The 23,535-nt window shown below is 29.7% G+C and overlaps 1 protein-coding gene across 1 annotated transcript in view; it reads right to left on the bottom strand.

Moving 5' to 3' along the window:
• Window positions 1-18,913, bottom strand: part of LOC129938715 (AP2/ERF domain-containing protein PFD0985w) — a 179,281-nt gene extending 160,368 nt beyond the window's left edge. Inside the window, exon 1 of the mRNA XM_056046430.1 lies at window positions 18,549-18,913. Coding sequence (XP_055902405.1) covers window positions 18,549-18,588 — 40 coding nt within the window. The 5' untranslated portion in view covers window positions 18,589-18,913. The remainder of the gene's footprint in view (window positions 1-18,548) is intronic.
• Between the last annotated feature and the right edge of the window lie 4,622 nt (window positions 18,914-23,535).

Consider the following 23,535-nt stretch of genomic DNA (forward strand, 5'->3'; position numbering starts at 1 on the left):
CACGTTCTTTATGCGGACGACCTTATACTTTTTATTAAAAAGAGCCTCACTACCAGGGTTAACCTAGTTAAGTATCTCGCTTCAAGAAAAAGTAATTGTAACGTTAATACTATTGCAAATGTCATAAAAGCCATAATACTTTCAAAAATCGATTACGGGCTCCCAATTTATGGGAAATGCTCAAAAACAACTATGCAACTCATCTCAACACCATACCATTCTGCTGCTGGAATCTGCGTTGGAGCCTTCCGTACAACACCAATCAGAAACATCCTTACTGAAGCTGGACTTCCCGAACTAACTGATAGAATGGAATACCTAACCTGGAAAATCATACCTAAAGCTAAATCACCACTCGCAACGCCTATTCACGATGACATCAAAAACATTTGTTAAATCGGAAGAAAACTCCAAAATATCCTTCAGCTCTTCAAAAATCATTGGAATCGGCTGTAACCCTGAACATCCCAATCGCAGTAAATTATAAGCCCAAAATCCACTTCCCCCCATGGAATCTGCCAAGTAACACTGTCATTTCGCATCTCAAAGAATTTAACAAAGCTACTACCCACAACAGTATCTATCATGCAATGTTCTTAGAGTTAAAAGAAAATTATGGAAGCCTGGGATGGCAATTTTATTTTACTGATGCCTCGAAAACAGATAATGGAACCTCATTCGCTGTTGTCACCGAAGAAGGATCTGTTATCAGTAAAGGTTTACTCCACTTCACCTCATCAATCTTTACGGCAGAAGCGTTTGCAATTCTCAAAGCTATTCAAACGGTGAAAAATAAAAAAACAATTATTATCACTGATAGCCTTTCAACAATAAATGCTATTAACAACATCAACAACTCTTCAAGTATTGTTGCAATCATCCGCGACAAACTTATTGAAAAAAAAAGAAATCTGAGAATTGCATGGGTACCTGGACATGTAGGCATCGTTGGCAACGAATACGCCGATTCAGAAGCCAAACAAGCATTTAAAGAACCGCTAATCTCCTTCTATCAATTCAACAAAAAAGACTTAACTAAATATTTGAAAACGTTTATGAACAACAAGTTCAAAAACACATGGCAGGACTACCAACACATTTATTCATTGCTCAATCCTACCGCTATTAAGGCTATATTTCCTCGTAACTTACAAAGTTCAGAAATAAAAAAATATATAAGGCTGAGATTGGGACATACCATCACCACCCACAAGCACCTAATCACCAAAGAACCTGCTCCACTTTGCCAATTTTGTGACGAAAGACCATCTTTTACTGTAACACACATGCTTCAGTGCTCCAACATTGATTCGATTTCCAAAACCATTTCCGGAAAAGATCTTCAAGAACTTTTAACAGTTATATCCTACACTAATATGAAACATGTTAATGAAATTATTTTAAAATTAGAATTATTAATTTGATTTATTTAACAATTATCTAGCTCAAAGCCCTGGTAGGTAGAGCTTTAATTTTTAATTATTGATTATGTAATTTATTTATGTATCAATAAAGTTGTAATAATAATAATAATAATAAAATATCCACATCCTCTGTAGTTGCGGTATCAATGAATATTTTCTGGTGTTAACGTAACATTTATTTGTCATGAATTACTTTTTCAGCTTTTTTATACACCAAGAAAATCAATTATGAAATTTGGCTGCGATAACAATTACTTGAACACAACATTTTCTATGTTTATAGTTATTCAAGTTTAGCCCTTAACGTAGATTTGCTTTTATTTATGAATAGCCTAAAAATAGCCTTTAAATAACTAACTAATATTTCTCTAAATGCGTGATTTAGAATGGTTTCTAAATCTTCATTGTTCTGGCACCTAACAAGGTTCATTAATTTCACTTCATATTTGAATGATACTACTCCCAAACAAACACAATGAGAGTACCGAAACATTGTTCATCCACAATTTTGAATTTTCTTTGAACTGCTCAGTACATCCGCCATTTTTCAAAGGTGGTCGCCATTTGTCAAATGTGGGGAGTATGCACATCTTCTTGCATAAGTATTCGTTCCCCAAATTTTTTTATATGGAGTTAATACATATGCAAGTTTATGTGCAAATCGCAGCTTGTTGGCAAAAAGAGAGCAACCGTCGAAGTTGGTTCTCTCGTTTAGTTTTTTTCTCTCTGGCCAAAGCGACACTGATAATGTGTTCACAAACAACCCTCTTCGTATGTATTGAAAATAAGCCAGATCGCTATTAGAGTTACCATTTCCACGTTAATGCAAATCAAGGTGAATCTTTATTTGGATTTTGTTTGGGAGCTTTCAGAATGTGTGCTTTCTTAAAAGCTTTTGAGAACAAATATGGGAATGGTGCTGTCGCTTGCTGTTTTTCGGTAAGTGAAGTTTATTTATTATTTTTCGTAAATTAACCCTTTGTTCCCGGAGATGTCAACTTTTTCAAATATTTGTATAAGAACTTAAAATTTATATAGAATAAATAATGCATTTAAATAAAAAAAATTAATATTCACTAAAAATAAAAAAAAAAACTGTTTTTATTTCCTACAATGTACAAATTATTACTAACAATGTACCGGAAACAACCCGTTTTAAAAATGATTAGAGTTCTCAGAAAAACACATGGTTTCATCGTGAAACCAGTAGGATTATAAATAAAAAATATAGAGTATGTGGTTTAATTGCGAAACCACTGGGAAGGAAAGGTTTGAGTTTAAGCGAAAATTATTTATAATACATGGTGTAATTATAGATGGTGAAAAATAGTGATTTTCTTCAAAATGTATTAATTTTGTTCAAATCTAAATGACGAAAGTAGCAGCAGTTTCTCTTCTGTCAGAATAAGGCATTATGCATTATTTTTTTATATTGAATTTTGTTGTTTTTTTTGTTTTTGTGCTATAAATTATTCAAACACAGAGAAATCAAAAATAAAATTAATTTTGATCCAACGTGTTAATGAAAACATACAGCATGGATAGCTTATAAAATGATATAAAATGTGTAGAAGACGTTTACTTACGCCATGAAATTTGAATAAGTTGAGATAACGGTATATTAAGCCCTTACAACGAGAAGCTAATCGAACGTTCGACTTAAAACGAACCCTTGGCGGGCATTTTGTTTTGGTGACATCTGTCAAATATTTTCTTTTGCGCAGTTTGAGTCAGAACCTGGGCCTAAGCCCGTACAAGATTTAACTGACCCAGGAGCTCAATATTCATGACACATAGACAACGCCGTTTGTTCGCTGACTGGACTTCGAATGGTTTGGAAGAGGACCCTTATTTTGACCGAAAAATCATCTTTAGTGACTAAGCGCATTTTCGCAAAATTGCCGTAAAAGAGACGACGTCAACCCAGAGAGGTTCACCAGGTGATAATGCATCCTCAAAAAGTTACCGTTTGGTGTGGATAATTGGTCCGTAATTTTTTGAAAACGACGTTAGATAGGCGTACACTGTCAACAACTAACATTACATAACGATGATACCCAATTTCTCGTAAATTGAACCATATGAACCTAGACGACATGTGATTCCAGCAGAACGGCTCGACGCTTGCCACACTGGAAACGCCATTCAATTCCATTTCAATATCTAACCGCCTTTATTGAAAAACCCTTTATCTGCTATGGAAGTGGCGAAGCTCTAAGTCTATTAATGATCCACACAGATTTAAGGCACCTGATACCTCTATTCGACTCCTAGGCTTATTTGTATTAGAGAGGCCTCCGGTTTACTGCAAGCTCTTCATCCATGTATTAAACAAATGCCTAAACTCAGATCGTTTAATACCATTTAATTCAATTTTAATAAATATTATTATTCAATTTTTCTGCGGTATGTATTGCTGCATTATCTTATTGGAAAGTCCATCGTTGTCCACAAAATCGATTTTTAAGCGATTGCAGTCATTTTAGAGCTTTGGAAATCCAGCTCCATGGTCCCGTAGTTGGTGATTGCTTCCCATACCATTACACAGCCTTCTCTGCTGTGCAGTTTTTCAGGATGGATTTTTCCATTCTAAAATCATGAGCAGCTTTATCCATCATGTCTGTCCAAATAAATTTTTTTATCGGAAAAGACGACGGCTAGATTCAAGCTAGATTTAACCTACTATGATTTGTTGCAAAATGAAGGCGTTGGCTCTTGCGTGCAGCATTCTATAGTGTTTTTTTGTCGTATATGGTCTTTCTTCTTCTGCCTTTAATTTTCTAAAGGAAAATTTGAATTTAAAATAGCTCTCACTATTTCCTTGAGATTTTTTCTATACCTTTCTGGCTCCTTGAGGTAGTTGTACGAGTATACAGCATTTGAACTTCTTCTAATTTTGCTGGCTATAAAACTAATGGTTTTGCCGAGATCCTGGTTAGCTCGAATTCGGTCTATTTCCTCCTTTGTTAGACCCTTACATTTACCCATACTTCTTTATTCTATGAAATTAATACCTGTACTAAGCTCCAAACTATTAGACTATCCTTTTATCTGATTAAAAAAAAGCTTATAAGTGAATTTAGAACTTGCCCCTATTCATGTGACACAAAAAAAAACAGGTAGGTACTTTTTATGACCTTCTTCGGAAAAACTGCCAAAAAACATAATCTAAAATTAGCATTTGCAACATTAATGTATGCGTACCTTTTTCATTCCACATTTATGTTTTTCCAATAAACCAAAGAGTTTAAGAAATATCAGCAGATTAAAAAAGGTTGTCCCTATTAATTTGATAGGAAGTGCATGTACGTGAAAGTATTAATCTTGAATTCAGTTGCAGATCAGAGGCAGGAGATCATGTAGAATACGATTTAAGCTCTTTAATAAAATAAATAAATTGGATGGCGCAACAGTCCGTTTGCAAACTAGGGCCTAGTGACTGACAACTCTCAACCATTCCTGTGTGCGAGTACTGTTGTCAGGGATGGAAAGTACCTACAGTTTTAAGCCGAATCGGAACGGCAAATTTGAGAAAGCACTTTTCATGACAAGAATTACTCTTGGAGAATTTGTCAATTCCTCGCAAGAGGCTATTTTTTGGCTATTTTTTTTCAACGCACTAGCCATCATTCCACTGGTACGGGTATTAAGTTCTTTAATATCGGAAGATAATCTTCTCTTCAGATTAGTATGTAGACCTAACAAGACTCACATATTTACTCTTCTCTTTCAGTTGATGTAGCACATACACGTACATACCAAATGCTATAAATTGCGCATTTTTAAGCCTGCACCGTTTAGATTGCAGATTTGTCTCAGAACGATTTTTACCTCAAAATAATAAAATAGTTCACAACCCATATAATATGTCTAACGATTTATTTTGACTTAAGGCTTTCGATTACTGTAACAGACTTTTCTTTGTTGTAAAATTTAATCATAAGAGCTCTTCTATCTATGTATATTATCAAAATCTTGCTTCAAAAAGCCTGACAACGTCCTAGTCACTGATAAAACATCAGTTCGCGTTAGTTTAGCTAAGATGGTATGTTTGGGGCCAGTAAGTTAGTTGTAGTTCATGGTTATATACGCTTGGTTTATAAATTTTTGTCTAACTCTAAGATATTTAAAGGTTTATATTAATAAAAATGAATTAAAAAATTATTAACATTGATCACCGAAATCAAGCATCAGTGAGCGCGGTTAGGAGGTAGATCGGCGACAATCATGAAACATAACGCGTGCTGTTGTCATGTGTTCTTTGTTTCTGTTGCTCTTCATCATCATTTTTGCGATCTGCAAACTGCAACCAATTTTACCTCCTTGTGTTTTATTTGACAGTTCTATTATTTTATTAACTTCCTATAATAAGCTATTGTAATCAGTCCAATTTGTGAAATAAATGTTGACATTTCTCGACGTTTCAAAGTTAGAGAGTTTTATGCGTCTGTCCGTACGTCAATATGTTCGGGGAGCCCATTTTCGTCGTCCATAACTCAATAACCAGAAGAGAGATCAACTTCAAATTCATTTTGTTATACAGATAAAAATGCAGAAAGATGAAAGGACTCTGTGACGTGATAATAAACTTATAAGCCTTTGAAAACAATTCAATTAACGGTTGTTCTAAAAATCACAAAAACTGAAAAAAAAATGTCTACTCAAATATTTTACGAACGAAAAATGATTCTATCTTCTTCTTTATTCCAACGAAGAATAAGGTTTTCTACATCAACTAAAATTTTTAAAAAATCGAATAGACAGTTTCTTTACAAACAAAAATAAATACCTAAAAGGGCATTGCTAAAAGTTGGTAAAAATTGATTTTCGACTTAAACACCTTTTCAAAAATTTAAGATATTGTCTTTAAACTATCCCATAAAAATTACAGTTCTAGTTCATTACAATTTTGGAAAAGATGGAAGTGAAAATAAAAAACATTTAAAAAACATCATTTTAAAATTGTTAAAAATTGACTTTCGACTCAAATATATTTTGGAAAATTTAATTAAAAACTAATTTCATCTTACATAGCATGTAAGATGAAAGTATGAATTTTATAACGTTCAGTAAAATTCAAACAAAGATTGACATTACAAAAATATAAAAACATACAAAGGCATTACTACTTGGTAAAAATTAATTTCAACTTAAATATCTTTTAAAAAATAAAAAAAAGCTTTAAATTAATATACATACATACATTTTATAGAAAATATTTTTGTCGACATTCAGTGAAATGTTTATAAAAAGTTTTTTCATAAGAATTAAAAGATACAAAAAAATAGTTCGCAAAATAAATGAAGATATTGACTTAAAAATGATTTCATTCTGTGCTTAATTTAGTTGCTAACTAACTTTTTGTAGGGTAATTATCTAAAAATATACAATCTGTATTATTGTACATAAGAAATAAGAACTTTAAAAAAAGGTTCTTGACTTAAGATGTCGTTAATAACAACAGCGTTTTAAATCAATCAATAATTTTTGTTACAAAAGTGGTTATAACAATATGATTTGTCTGCCTTACTTTGTTAGAAATAACCGGTTTTAAGATTAACTATAATTTAAACAACTTAGCCCATCAATAGCAGTGTTGCCACTTACATGCTATTCTAGAAAATGATAGCCTCAATCATTTTTGTATTGAAAAAAATTAAAATAAAAAAATATACCATCATATCAGAACAAACCAAGAGTCTCACGTACAGAATACAATAATTCAAAAAGCAGTCAGACAATACCCTAGATTATTAGATAATAAACTTTTGTGCAATTATAATAAACAAAATTCTTCGGTGTATTTTCAATTTAACCCATACCTATGTAATTAAACACAAAGATGAAGTTGAGAGTCAAAAATGTGATATAATTAGGCACTCAAGATTACCCTACAATTCACCAGTATGAATTGACCCCAAAAAGGTTGATAATTCCGAAGAAAACAATATAGTTATAGTTAGACTATAGTTAACTTAATTATTTACAATGGCTGATCGGTATCCAATTGGTAAAGAAAGAAAGAGTATTTCAAGATACCTCTGCAAATATATCAGGTGATGTAATAGTGGTGCCAGCATCGTGAAATAGCTTCGCAAACCTAGAGCCAAAACCAAAGCCGTCGACGAACAAGGAGTTTGACTCGCATCAAATCCTCCAAGACGAAACAGATCTGTAGAGGCCTTGCAAGCCAAAAAGGTGGCTATCAGCCCGGTTAAGTTAAAGAAACTCGAGAAGGAAATTGTGCCACTCATCAGGAAAAAACAGGAAGCACTCCGCCAAAAAGAAGCAATGGAACGAAAACATCAATAATATTAGCAACAAGAAATTAATAGTTTTGTATGACAATAGATAACAAAAAAGTGTTATTCGGTGCACTGCTTTCACTGGCCGAACACAAATTAATTAAAGAACTGCTAAAATAGCCAGCGTTGTTAAATGAGCTTCATTATCAAACCAATGCCAACTCTCCATACACTGCCAAAAGATCGAGAAGAAGCCTCAGGGAAAAGGTGAAGACAGTGAGAGTTAGTTTGCAGCAATGGAAATCTGAGAACCACGGATGAATGTGGTTCAATGGACATTTCTTAGCGAATGCTTTAATCGCCAAGCAATTGGTACCAAGTCCTTTGTTAATAACAAAAGTCAAGCTCCAGGTCATCTTCAATTCAATTAAAATAAAAAAAGACAGTTAGTGTTGATGGCTTATCTATTGATGTACTAAGAATTTTATCGATGCGGGAATTGACATATATATCACAGTCATCAATAATATGCGGAATAATGCATATCCTATAGTGCATTGAAAAACAGTTATTGTTCGTCCCCAACCAAAAAGAGAAAGGACAACTACTACCTGTCAAATCTTCGGTCGATAAGTCTTCTTCCGAGCATTGACAAAGTATTCGAGAAGATTATCAAAAGGGTTGTGAGTAAAAGGGCTGTGAACAACACAATAATAGTAATAAATCTTAATGGTATTCTAAGAAATGTTATACCTAACTCCTTGTATGAACCAAAAATGATGTTTTAATAAACAGCATGTAATATAAAATGTGTCGTATTAAATCAAATCGAAAGAGCATATAAATACCTGAAGAGTAAAGGTGTTTTTTTTGAGTTAATCTTCTACTCCTTGCCAAAAGTGGAATGTTTATAAAAGTTTATGTGAAATGATTATAAGTTAGAACCAATAAGCAAAAGAAGTCTCACAAATATTAATGGTAGAAGGATGGTTTCTGTTATGAAATGTATTTATTTCAAGGAGCAGCATAACTTTTTTTAGAATGAATTTGTGGTATACATAGTCTTAACTTTGATACCATCTGATCAAACATTACAAATAATTTGACTTTAAAACAAATTTGAGTTAATAGAATGGTTTTACTTTCCACTGGTTTTCAATGCTTAATGCAGGCAGCGTAGGACTTCTTAACATGTCATTAGAGGCCCGATTGAAAACGGACCTGTCAACCAACCTCCGTCTGATGCCTAATTTTCTCACAGTACGTCCTCGTTTGGCTTGGATCGTAGGTAGAATGTAGTGTTAATGTTTGCCTTCTTAGAATGTGCGGACGTCAGTGTACTGGCTGAATCAATCGATATATAATCAATCTGATTGATCAGGAGATTTCCATGTTCCCTTGTGTATATCGAGATATGTGAAGTGCATACTATCTATCAGAACGCATCTCTCATCAAAATCGATCAGCCTGAATCCGTTGTCGGAGGTGGTGTCGTGCCATCTATATCTCTTGATGTTTAATCTTCCTAGATTGTCGTTATGTCTTGTCCAAAAGCTTTAAGAATATGTCTTTGGTGTTTTAATATTTATCCTCGGTTGAGGCATGCGCATATGGTGCTTATTTTGGTGAATTTGATATTTACGTGTATTGTCATGACGAGCTCGCTTTTGAAACTCAAGAACTTTTTCCTGAATCTATTTTCAAAAACAAACCCACACCCAAATAGTATTAGTTGCCGTTGTGTACATTACGTTAGAAATGAAATGGCGATCTCAAGGCAACCTAGCCTAAGATCCAATTAGCGCTGTAGTGCCCCCTTTTGATATTGTGTACATTACAGTCTTTTAATTTGTCTCCAACTGGTCCAACCCATCGCACTTCATGGATGGCGGCAATATTTGCTTACAGTCGCTATGGTCTCCCGCTAACTGTTCGGCTGCACGTTACATTACTCGTACAGATCCGAAGTTCGTTGTCCTTATTTTGTTTGCTTGTTTCGTCAACAGTTAATCCGTCCGTATCCGAGGCTTATTGGTGCCTTACAACTGAATATTTGTGCGTGGTTGGGAAGTCACCCCGACACAGCACAACCTCCAACTTGAAGAGCCAGATCCTTAATCTTATTTCCAGGACGGGGAGCCGTCCCCACAGGATCCTCGGTTCCGAGCTGGAACTGTAGACGCCACCGTTGATTAGTGGAAATATCTCTGCTGTTGCTATTGCCAACAAATTTCTACTGGGGTTATAACCCAATATCTAGCGTAGGTACTATACACCTTATGTTCACAGCCGGTTGGTGAGAGTAGAAGTTAGTGGCAATTAAGTAAATACAAAAAAAAGATAATGCAATTATTTTTTTTCTTAAAATTTTCTAGTGAAATTAAAAATTAAATAAAAATGAACTTAATTTAAATAGATCTTAGAATCGAAAGGCATTAATATTTAGTATTATAGTTTAATAGCCTTTTCACCCCAAATCCAAAACCGAGTTATCGAAAAAAAGTTGTCGGGAGCCCGACAATAGCTCACATTGAACACTAACATGTTTTCGATTAAAATTTCAATTTTTGCAACATAGAGGTGAAATATTTTACTAATGCAAAATTTGTAAATAAAAGGAAAATCCTTCAATTACTACTTTACAAATGTAATGTATTCTGACAAATTGAATTTGATTTTAATACATAAAAACAAAGTTGAACAGAATATGGAGATTTTGTTAGACTTTTTATTATTATATCATTAGAAAAAAATGATCTTTTCTTTTGCAAATCATGGAACAGAAGAAAAGCTTTAATTGATGCAATTGAAAATGTAAACGACAATTAAATATGTGGAAAGCTTGTTTTAACAATTCAATTAAAAGGAAACTACATACCGTTATATTTTCTACAGATTCGTACGTGCACAAGGAACGTGAAATGTTGGCAAACAATGATGATTGGTTTAAACAACATTTCATAAAAAACCGTAGAACTGATCTGGAAACTTCAGGGAGTGTAAAACATTCCAAAACAATAGTCATTTCAATATTAACACTAGAAATGGTATCTAAATATATGACAATTTCAGCTATCTTCGGGTGTGGCCTATTCACATTCCGCTATATAATTAAAATATTTTGTCACAATTTTTAGATTTTATTTTTTCAAATATTTTCAATAAACATTTTTGTGTCTTCTACAAATTTAATGAACGGAGTATTATCTGTATCATCTTCTTGTTGGGTTGAAGAGTACCTGCTGTTGGAGTCACCAGAGCCCGAAAATCTCTGAAATTTGAAATGGATATACAAAATCAAGGTTTATTTAAATTCAAACCTCTGGAGGTGTTAATTAAAGTTGGAATTAAAAATATCAAAGTACATTTTTTCGACAGTAGCCGTCAGCTGTTTTGTTTTAATTTAATGAATCGCTGAATGTTTTAAAAGGTTTGTTTGTTAAACTCATCTTTGAATTGATACTAATTTTTGACATCTTTATATAAAACTTGTGCCTTACACGTGATGTATGGGAAAATTTGAGTTCTCGGTGAGGATTTTCTACCAAACCCGATAATTTTTCGAAAACCGGATTTTTGCATTTGGTGTGAAAAGCCTAAGAGCGTATGGGTCTAGTGAGTTAGTTGTATGTTATTGTTAATTAGGCCAGTTTTATAAATTTTTGTCTAGCTAAAAGATGGTTGAACGAAATAATAAAAATGAATCTGAAAATAAAATAAAAACGAGCATCGGATCTGTTTTCAGTGACGTTAAATTTCAATTTATACGAATGAACCAAAGACTAGGTACCGAAAATCGAGGAATCTGATGATAGATTGGCACCCGTGAAACATATTTTAATCCATCCTTGTGGTAATGCAATCAAATTGTTGTTGTAGCATTAAAACAGTTATTTTATATTATTAGTATTTCAAACACAAAAAAAAATAATAAATGTTTACAGAATTAATTGTAGTTCCAATGAAAAACTAAAATACTGAATAAGATGTACCATAAAAAACAACGATAATATCATAGAAATGACGAAATGATAAGAAATCTATGGAATGATAAATAATTGTAAACACATTTTAGATATTAATCTTTGTTAACATAAAAAAGTGAATAAGTTTACTAGAAAAAAATGCATCATGTTACTCCAACAATAGCCAACATATTGCTTACGTTGAAGAATTATCACCAGAAATTGACTAATTTGGAAAATTGAAGCTTATTGGTTTTCATTGCGAAAATGTTTACACGGAATGAGACTGATGAACGTTCATTAAGCTGAACTAGAGTAGTCTAGTGCTGAATATTTTTCAATTTTCACTACCATTTGCAGGTTGGTGAAAACTGATAAAATCAGTTGATTTCATTATTCTTTGGTACAAATAAAGTTCCACGCTTAATATTTATTTGTTTTAAATAATGGGAAGATATAAGCTTACTAAGTTTGAAGTGTAATTTCTAGTCATTCATTATTCTCCCACCACCAAATTAAATGTGGAAGAAGGGAAGTAAAGGGTGTCAGGCGGAACATTTAAAGTTTATTGCCGAGATGATCCCTCATCTGTCAATGGCTAGGCTGTTGTCATGTGTTCTTTCTGTCTGTTGTTCTTTCTTCTCTGTCCTCCTGTCTTGTATTAATATTTTATGTTGTTAACACCTTATAAAGTCTAGTCGCTCAAGGTGCTATTTCTCAGCTTTGTACATTTATGTGCTGTGTAGTAAGAAATGAACCGTAATGTTAAAGGATTTTTATTGTTAACCTTCGATATCAGTAATCACGTTAGTAAACCAAATTTGGCCAAATTACCCCGCTCATTGAAATGGCATACCAAATTGTTGTTTTTAAACAATGTACAAATTAAGTATGCCTATCTCCGGGGTTTTTCGGGCATATCGCATATTTTGTTTATTTTGTTAATGAATTAATGCAAATGTGCTTCGTGACTGAATAAAATATTTTATTGTTGGATTATTTCTTCCTTGGTTAGACCATTATCTCTACCCATACTTCTTGATTCTTGAGTATTCTTTTATCTGATTTGAAACACACTTATAGATACATTAAGATCTTGTCTCTTTTCATGTGACGCAAAAAACAGATTCTTTATATGACCTTCTTCGGAAAAACCGCCATAAAACCAAAAAACCTAAGGGTTTGAAAAATAACTTCAAATAAAAAACGAAAAGGGATTGTTCCTAACCATGTGACCCGAATTGTATGTTTACAGTTTTGAGCCTGGAAATTGAGTATTAAACAAGTGTTAAACCCCATTTTTTCCACAATTCATATTTTCGGAAATAAAAGAAAATTCATTTTTAACTTCCCATAGGAAGTTATTGTAATGGATCCGATTTGTCAAATTGAAAATTTTGACATTTCTCGACGTTTCAAGGTCGCTAGAGTCGAAATAAAATATTTTTATAAAGATGTCTGTGCGTGCGTGTGTTCGTACGTTCATACGTCCGTACGTCCATACGTTCGCAACATTTTTTTTCGTCGTCTATACCTCAAGAACCAGAAGAGATATCGACTTCAAATAAATTTTGTTATACAGATAATAAGCCAGAAAGATGCAGAAAGGGTTCTCAAAAAAATTGCGTGGGTGGTTTTTTTTAATATAGCAGTTGGAAAAAAGGTGAAAATTTTGGTTAACCCTAACTACCTTACGAACCAAAAACGCTAGAGACTTGAATTAAATTTTATATAATATATTGTAACGTGATATCAAAGAAGTATATTTTTTGAAAAAAAAATCCATTTAACGGTTTTTTTTTTTAAATCAAAAAAATTGAAAAAAAAACTGTCACCTCCAAAATTTTACGACTAAAATACGATCTCATCTTTAAAACAATTTTGTGCAACGAAGAATAATGTTTTTGAAATCTGATAAAATTTTGAGAAAAATCGAATTGACAGTTTTTTTTTACAAAATATAAAAAACAAAACAAAAATTAATAAAAGTTGGTAAAAATTGATTCTCGACTCAAATATTTTTTCAAAACTTTGAAATATTCGCTTTAAACTAATTTTATCTTTCACAAAATATTGTTGTCAACATTCAGTAAAATTTAAAAAAAAATTAAATAAAAACAATACGAAAACTTGGTAAAAATTTACTTTCGACTCAAATAGCTTTTTAAAAATTAAAAATATTGGCTTCAAACTTATTTTATTTCACAGAAAATATTGTTTTCGATATTCAGTAATTTTTATATAAAAATCCAACAGTCCGTTTTTTCATAAAAAATAAAACCTACAAAAAATAGTACGCAAATTTGGTAAAAATTGATAAGAGTACATATAGACAAACTTTTAAGCAACACAAATCGATAGACGGGATGGGAAGTTATAAGTGTGGGTCGCATGCCAGCCTCTTTTTTTTTTGTATAATAGTCCATTTAATATAGCATAATTAGTACAATTAGTTCAATATTAGCCTGGTCAAAACAAAAGCAATACATTAAACAAATAATATATTTTTGTATAGCTCCAAATCGGTACCACCAGTAGAACAGTTATATAGTGGTTTTAATTATCCTATAGCTAATTAATTATTTTCATTTTTTTCTCATCATGCTTTAATATTTTCTTAATAATATATGCCTATTTGTTTGGACAAAAGTACATACAAAATTAATAAAAAAAAGAGTCTGGGATGCGACCCACACTGATAACTTCCTATCCCGTCTGTCGATTCGTTTTGCTTAAAAGTTTGTCTTTATGTACTCGTATCAATTTTTATAAAAATTTGCGTACTATTTTTTGTAGATTTTACTTTTTTTAAAAAAACGGACTGTTGGATTTTTATATAAAAATTACTAAATATCGAAAACAATATTTTTTGTGAAATAAAATAAGTTTGTAGCCAATATTTTTAATTTTTGCAAAGCTATTTGAGTCCAAAGTAAATTTTTACCAAGTTTTAGTATTGTTTTTTTTTGTAAAAAAACTGTCAGTTTAATTTTTTTTTAATTTAACCGAATATTGAAAACAATATTTCTTATAAAATAAAATTATTTTGAAGCCAATATTTCAAATTTTTGAAAAGATATTTGAGTCTAAAATCAATTTTTACCAACTTTTGTTAAATTTTGTTTAGGTTTTTAATTTTGTGCACTTCAAAATATTTTTTTAAAGATAAAAGTAGTTTAAAGCCAATATCTACAATTTTTAAAAAGATATTTGAGTCAAAAATCAATTTTTACCAACTTTTATAATTTTTTTTTTAGATTTTTATTTTTTGTAAAAAAACTGTCAATTAGTTTTTTCTCAAAATTTGTCCTGATGTTGAAAACAATATTCCTTATAAGTAAAAATTAGTTAGAAGCTATTATCTCAATTTTTTACATTTTTTTGTTTTCGGTTTTTAATTTTTTGTAAAAAAAACTGTCAATTCGATTTTTTTCAAAATCTTACTGAATGTAGACAACAATATTTTTTGAAAGATAAAAGTAAATTAAAGCCAATATCTCAAAGTTTTGAAGAGATATATGAGTCGAAATAATCAATTTTTACCAACTTTTATTAATTTTTTTTTTAGGTTTTTATTTTTTGTAAGAAAACTGTCAATTCGATTTTTCTCAACTTTTTTCAGATTGTTGAAAACAATATTTCTCATAAGACAAAATAAGTTTAAAGCCTAAATTTCAAGTTTTTGAAAAGATATTTGAATCGATATTCAATTTTTACCAACTTTGAATAATGTTTTTTTAGATTTTTATTTTTTATAAAAAAAAAACTGTCAATTCAATATTTCTCAAAATTTGATCAGATGTCAAAAACTTTATATTTCGTTCCATCAAATTGTTTTGGAGATATCATATTTAAGTCGTTAAATTTTTGATTTATAAAAAACCGTTAAATGGATTTTTTTCAAAAAATATACTTCTTTAATATCATGTTACAATATATTATATAAAATTTAATTCGAGTCTCTAGCGTTTTTATTTCGTAAGATATTTAGGTTTAACCAAAATGTTGACCTTTTTTTCAAACGACGAAAAAAACGTCGCGAACGTACGGACGTACGAACGTACGTACACACGCACGCACAGACATCTTTATAAAAATCTTATATTTCGATTCTAGCGACCTTGAAACGTCGAGAAATGTAAAAATTTTCAATTTGACAAATTGGACCCATTACAATAACTTCCAATGGGAAGTTAAAAATAATATTCTAAGGATTTTAAAGATATTAAGTTTTTTTTTTGGGAAATCAAATAGAATTTAATTTTGGAAGATAACCGTATATATTTTTCAATATTCAAATTTATGATTTGAGTAATTTCTTTTCTTCTCAAGCTTTTTTTAATTTCCCAAAGGAAGTAATTGTAAACCGTCCGATTTGTCGAATTGAAAATTTTGAGATGTCTTGACGTTTCAAGGTCCCTAGAGTCTAAATAAAAGATTTTTAGAGAGATGTTTATGCGTGCGTGTGTCATAAGTTCGGATAAGTTAAGGAGACTCGCATAAGTTTTGATATAAAGATAATAATACAAAAATTGAGTGGTTGGTTACCATAGCAATTTAAAAAAAGTTTAAATTTCGGTTAACCCAAATTATCTCACGAACCAATAACGCTAATGAATTGAATTTTATATTATATATTTTGACGTGATACTAAACAAGTATATTTTTTAAAACAAATTCAAGTAATGATTTTTTTTATATATTTAAAAAAAATTAAAAAAAAAATAATTTGTACCTCAAATATTTTACGAAAAAAAAATAATTATATCTCATATATAATTTTATGCAACGCAATATTACGTTTTTGAAAAAAATTAGGAGTTTTTTTTGCATAAAATAAAAACCAAAAAACAGTAGGTTCATAAAACTTGGCATATAATAATTTGAGAACGAAGTTTTGTAGAGTGGTCAAAAACAAGTACTTTTTAATTTCGGAGTGGGGGTCTATCTCCACCCGTTTAGGACGTAGGGCACTTTGAGAAAAAATTAATAAAATTAAAAAAAAATATTAAAAAACAATGGCAACACTTACAATAAAGTACTATACTGCATTTGAAAGCTAGACATTTTTTCTATTATCAAGCATTTAAATTTAATTACTCATGTCCATGGTTTTCGAGAAATTTGCATTAAAATTCCAAATTTTAAATACAAAAAAACGTCAACAAAAAAATGTAGAGCCATTGTTTTCAAAGTTGTGAAATAAAATTATAAATTAACTCATATGTGAACCATGTAAATATTAATTGTGAATCAAATCTTGGTGCACAAGTTATCGTACTCTCCTGTTGAAATCAAACAATTTGTTATTAAAAAAAATTAGAATAATTTAACTGACACCTTTGTTATCAAGCACGAACCTACAAAACTTTTAAGAGAGATAAATCGACAAACGAGATGTTAAGTTATCAGTGTGGGTGGCATTCGAGCCTTTTTTTTTATTTAATAAAACAAATATTATGTTTAATTTCGATACCTCAAAAACGGGTATATTTGGGAGAATACGATAACTTAGGCACCAAGAAATAAAAAACAGTTTTTTTGGAACAGTCTAATCAAAGCAATTTTTTATGGAAACGGCAGTTATGGTAATAACCATTAAATAATTGAACAAAATAATTGTTTAAATAATTTAAAACTCAATTAATAAATAATTTGTAAATAATTTTGAGTTTTATAATATATGTAATGTTTGTCAACAGACTTTTTGGACATAAAAGCAAGTCTGCACGACCTAGTCGTGCATTTTGTTTTCAGTGAGTAAGGCAATCTAAAACATTCTATCTTTTTCTTTAAAGCCAATTGTGCCCGAATGTAATTACTGCCATCGAAATCCTTCGTCTTTTTTACATTATCATAACTAGAAGTAAGGTTTTAAAACCTTTTTCATAATTAGGCAGGTACAATGTAAATATATACAATGTTAATACATATTGGAAGGAAATGATATAGAGGCAATTAACCGAATATCACTTTCATTGGCTGTAACATCCACTTTCACATCACACATAGAAACGTAGGTGCCTACATAAAAACTATCACTCTTGACGATCCAAACAAATGGGTTGAATTTCTCTTTTGGCCTATATAAAGACTTACTTACCAATTCTCACTTCAAACAAAGTTTTTATTTTGATTTTAATAACAACAATCAGGGAAAATATTCTACGTTAATAAATGTACAGACAAAAATGGACTAATATTGAGTTAAAATGAGTAATTGAAAAAAAAAGAATATCAACATAAGTCTGCCATTAATACATTATTTTATTATACATATATACAACGACTATTGAACGATAAATCTATTCTATTATTACATTTACTTTCTCTTTAAAGTGTGGAAACGGTAGTAATAGTAACCTGAACTTCAAAGCAAGATCTGCATGTGTAAGATTGTATAAAGACTTGTGTATGTATGCATACAATAGCGCTTTTCCTCAGATCGCACTTTTATATTTATTTGTGTTTATTAACTTATTTAAAATATATATAATTTAATAACATTGATAATATTATTTATCGAGCATTATCTACCAGGATAAACCGCTTTTTCATTTATTTTATTTAGGAACAAAAAACCTTTGGTTATTTTAAATCAACAAAAGAACTTTCACTTAGTATTCCTCCATATTGTAGTTTTGTTTTAATAATAATGGTTCTGGACACTTCTTCAATATGTTAAACTATGTGTATTTGCATTCACTGATATGTGATTTATTTTTATTTGAGATTAAAAATATATTCCAATATAATATTTAAGCTATTTGCTTAAATATGAACCTTTTTAAAAATAATTTAGAATTCGCACATCCCAAGTCTAATTCTTAGATTTAAAATTTTAAACTTATCACTTTGGATGATTAGAAATAATTCAAATACAACATCCATAAAAAGCAGGTAGAACTACTTACAACAATATCTGGTTGAATATTGGCAATTACCCGTGGCCATTATATTAAATTTGAAGAATTCTTTAAGTTATTTTCGCACTTTATTCAGAAAACACAAACCTGCACAAAACAAACCAACTTTCACTTTTAGTTTTTAAAGTTATTCAAATAAAAACCGTCATTAAGTATAACGAAATTTTCTATGCTTTAGTAAATCTTATTTTCAAATTGTTTTTGTATGAACTCAATTTATTTTGTTTTGGAACAAATATTTCATAAAATAATATTAGTTGAAAAAAGACTTTTACTAGAAATTCACTTATTGTTTTCTTTTTCTTAACATAGAAAGCAACCTTTTATTCAATTCGTGGCGATTTCTTCGACTAACTTTGCCCGTCTGTTGGTTGATCACCAAAGAAACCTCCACTCATCCAATGATTTTAAGTATTTTCTCTTTCTTTCGTTCTTTTGAGCATTTTATTGTAAGTTTTGCGTTTGATGTTGTAATAATAGTTAAGTACATTATTTTCTTCGATATATAAAGGTTTTTAAAATTTTAAATTTTATAGAAATAAGTATAAAGTTTATAAATATATTATATAGAAGGTATAGATGCATGATATTATCTTACTTGAAATTTAAACACATTTTAAACATGCATTTTTTGCCATATGCATAAACAGTGGTAAATGCTTGCATTAGTAAATTTTTGTAATATTTACCCAAAGTTGTGCCTATAAAATCTAGGTATATGCCGTAAACTAGTATTTACAGTATAAAATAGTGTTTACTAGACTTGGATTTTTTTAAGTAAATACTTAAAATTAAATGTTTTTACTTGTATGATTTTATTTTGTATTTACTAGGAATTTTTTATTTATTATAAAAAAATACTTGTACAAGTTGAAAAGGAATAAACTCGTTCTTGAATTCCTTCAATTTATTTTAATGTAATTGATCCACTTAATTAAATGGCGGTTCGGTATTCTTATAAGGAGGAGCATTAACGCGTTAAAAGAGAAAAAGTTGAGTGGTTAAGCGAATTTTTGATATGTATTAATTTTTTTTGAAAACAGATATTGTTATCAAGGAGTTGTGCATCCGAACTCTCTGTAGGAATATATATTAGTCGGCGCCTTGCATAAGATTGCAGTACTCTCTTATAGTCAAAAGTTAAAGTAAATACTAGATGCTATGGTTTTCGGAATTGACTTTGTTTGGAATTCATACAAAACAGTTTTAACTTGTAGGAAACAGTAATTCCTGAACTCATTCAAAAAAAAAGTACTTAAAATACATCCAAAAACGTTAATATAGCAATTTGAAATAGAATGGACGACTAGGTCGCACGAACTTGTTCTTGTATTTAAAGAGTTTACCTTACAAAATTTCGATGTCATTTAATTTAAAAAAAAACCTTAATTTAAACAAAAAATTTCAAAAAAATATCAGGCGGTTTCCTTAAAATCGTAAAATAGTTTAACAATCTATCGTGCAGTTTTAAAAATTTTAAAGGCTATTAAAATCCTTTAAATCATTTTTCGAAAATAAAATTTTAATTTTTGGATTAAAACAATTGTACAGGGACTTGTCAAAAATTAATTTTCGACACAAATATCTTGAAAACAAAACAAATTTAACTTCAAACTTAAGCTTGCTTATTTTTCTTAGAAAAATCCGGACAACAGTTTTTCTAATAAAAAAATATGAATCTACTAAAAATATCACGGAACTTCACGCTCGGATGTTTTTTTGACAAATATCAAATTTGTACGAATAGCAAATAATACATCCGCAGTGGAATCACTGTATCGAAATCAGTTTTAAAATTTGTCTCTCTTAAGCATTGGTACGTTTAATACCTCCATGAGGCTCGATGGATGTGTTCGTAAAGTATTGCCCAACATACAAAAGACTATAACGTCATTTTAGAACTCAAGATGAAGTCTGATATTTTGACAGCAATTCTTTTCAATTTAGTTTGACTAATATTTACTTATATATGTAATTACTTGTGTGTTTTTTCAATGAGCTGCCGATTGAACTTTCTACTTTTCAGAATAAAACCTAGAAAGTGTCTAAGAAAATGTTAAGGATAAGACAATTTAAAACTTACTTCTCATTCTGGTTTTCAGCATTGCCTAGCATCAAATTGATTTAAGAGCTCTCTGCGCGTCGTTGTGACTTTTTTATAATTAAATGTTAAAACTAAATAAAAATAAAAATAAAAAAGAGGCTGGGATGCGACCCACACTGATAACTTCCCATCCCGTCGGTCGATTTGTCTTGCTTAAAAGTTTGTCGTATCAATTTTTACCAAATTTGCGTACTATTTTTTGTAGATTTTATTTTTTTATGAAAACACGGACTGTTGGATTTTTATATAAAAATTACTGAATATTGAAAACAATATTTTCTGTGCAATAAAATAAGTTTGAAGCCAATATTTTTAATTTTTGAAAAGCTATTTGAGCCGAAACTAAATTTTTACCAAGTTTTAGTATTGTTTTTTTACAGTTTTTTTTTGTAAAAAATCTGTCAATTCGAATTTTTTTAAAAATTTTCCAAATGTTGTAAACAATATTTCTTATATGATAAAATTAGTTTAAAGCCAATATTTAAAATTTCTGAAAATATATTTTAGTCGAAAATAAATTTTTACCAGCTTTTATACATTTGTTTTTTAGGTTTTTATTTTTTTGTTAAAAAAAAACGTATATTCGATTTTCTTCAAAATTCTATCGAATGTTGAAAACAATATTTTCTATAAGATAAAATTAGTCTGAAGCAAATATTTTATAGTTTTGAAAAGATATTTGAGTCGAAAATCAATTTTTAACAACTTTTGTTAAATTTTTTTTTAGGTATTTATTTTTTTGTACAAAAACTATCAATTCGATTTTTTTCAAAATTTAACTAAATGTTAACAACAATATTTTTTGAAAGATAAAAGTAGTTAAAAGCCAAAATCTACAATTTTTGAAAAGATATTTGAGTCGAAAATCAATTTTTACCAACTTTTATAATTTTTTTTAAGGTTTTTTATTTTTTGTAAAAAAAACTGTCAATTCGATTTTTCTCAACATCTTTCAGAATGCTTAAAACAATATTTCTTATAAGATAAAATAGGTTTGAAGTCTGACTTTCAAGTTTTTGAAAAGATATTTTAATCCATATTCAATTTTTACCAACTTTTGTTAATTTTTGTTCGGTTTTTAATTTTTTATAAAAAAACTGTCAATTCGATTTTATTCAAAATTTTACTGAATGTTGACAACAACATTTTTTGAAAGATAAAAGTAAATAAAAGCCAATATCTAAAAGTTTTGAACAGATATTTGAGTCGAAAATCAATTTTTACCAAGTTTTATTAATTTTTTTTTTAGGTTTTTATTTTTTGTAAAAAAAACTGTCAATTCGATTTTTCTCAAAATTTGTCCTATTTTTGAAAACAATATTTCTTATGAGAAAAAATTAGTAAGAAGCTATTATCTCAAAGTTTTTAAAAGATATTTGAGTCGAAAATAATTTTTTACCAACTTTTGTTAATTTTTTTTCGGTTTTTATTTTTTTGTAAAAAAACTGTCAATTCGATTTTTTTCAAAATTTTACTGAATGTTGACAACAAGATTTTTTGAAAGATAAAAGTAAATTTAAATCAATATCTCAGAGTTTTGAAAAGATATTTGAGTCGAAAATCAATTTTTAACCATTTTTTATACATTTGTTCTTAGGTTTTTTTTTTTTTTTAAAAACTGTCAATTCGATTTTTCTCAAAATTTGTCCTAATATTGAAAACAATATTTTTTTATATTTAATTAGTAAGAAGCTATTATCTCAAAGTGTTTAAAAGATATTTGAGTCGAAAATCATTTTTTACCAACTTTTATTAATTTTTTTTCGGTTTTTATTTTTTTGTAAAAAAACTGTCAATTCGATTTTTTTCAAAATTATAGTTTTTAAAAGATAAAAGTAAATTAAAGCTAACATTCCGGAGTTTGAAAAAGATATTTGAGTCGAAAATCAATTTTTACCAACTTTTATACTTTTTTTTTTAGGTTTTTATTTTTTGTAAAAAAAACTGTCAATTAGATTTTTCTCAAAATTTTATCAGATGTCAAAAACATTATTCGTCGTTGCACAAAATTGTTTTAGAGATGAAATCATATTTCAGTCGTAAAATTTTGGAGGTTATAAATTTTTTTTTTAGTTTTTTTGATTTATAAAAAAATATACATGTTTTGTATCACATTACAATATATTATATAAAATTTAATTCAAGTTTCTAGCGTTTTTGGTTCGTAAGATATTTAGGGTTAACCAAAATTTTCACCTTTTTTTTAAACTGATATGGTAAAAAAACCACCCACGCAATTTTCTTGAGGGCCCTTTCTGCATCTTTCTGCCTTATTATCTGTATAACAAAATTTATTTGAAGTCGATATCTCTTCTGGTTCTTGAGCTATGGACGACGAAAAAAACGTCGCGAACGTACGGAAGTACGGACGTACGAACGTACGTACACACGCACGCACAGACATCTTTCTAAAAATCTTTTATTTCGACTCTAGGGACCTTGAAACGTCGAGAAATGTCAAAATTTTCAATTTGACAAATCGGACCCATTACAATAACTTCCTATGGGAAGTTAATAAATAAAAACTAAAGTTTCGGTCTAGTAAGCTGACCTACAATGATAGCTTACAACAAGTTTGAAGTCAATTTCTTTTATTATTCTTAATACTTGAGTCAAAATGCTTTTTTTATCAGTCTTTATAAAGAACAATATTTGGCATATGATAAGATGAGTTTCATTTCAATGACCGGTTTTGTTCCCGAGATTATCACTTGATAACCAATTTTAGTACCACTTTAACTACCATGGCAAGTTTTTGCACAACTCGAAAAAAGTGGGTTTCTTGATTCCGACTGTCTGTGTCTGTTCTGGCCTTTACCACCCAAAGCATTTGGTTGATTGACATCAAGTGTGGAAATTAAGGTTTTGAGT

The sequence above is a fragment of the Eupeodes corollae genome, chromosome 1 (assembly GCF_945859685.1).
Source record: "Eupeodes corollae chromosome 1, idEupCoro1.1, whole genome shotgun sequence".
NCBI classification, from domain to species: domain Eukaryota; kingdom Metazoa; phylum Arthropoda; class Insecta; order Diptera; family Syrphidae; genus Eupeodes; species Eupeodes corollae.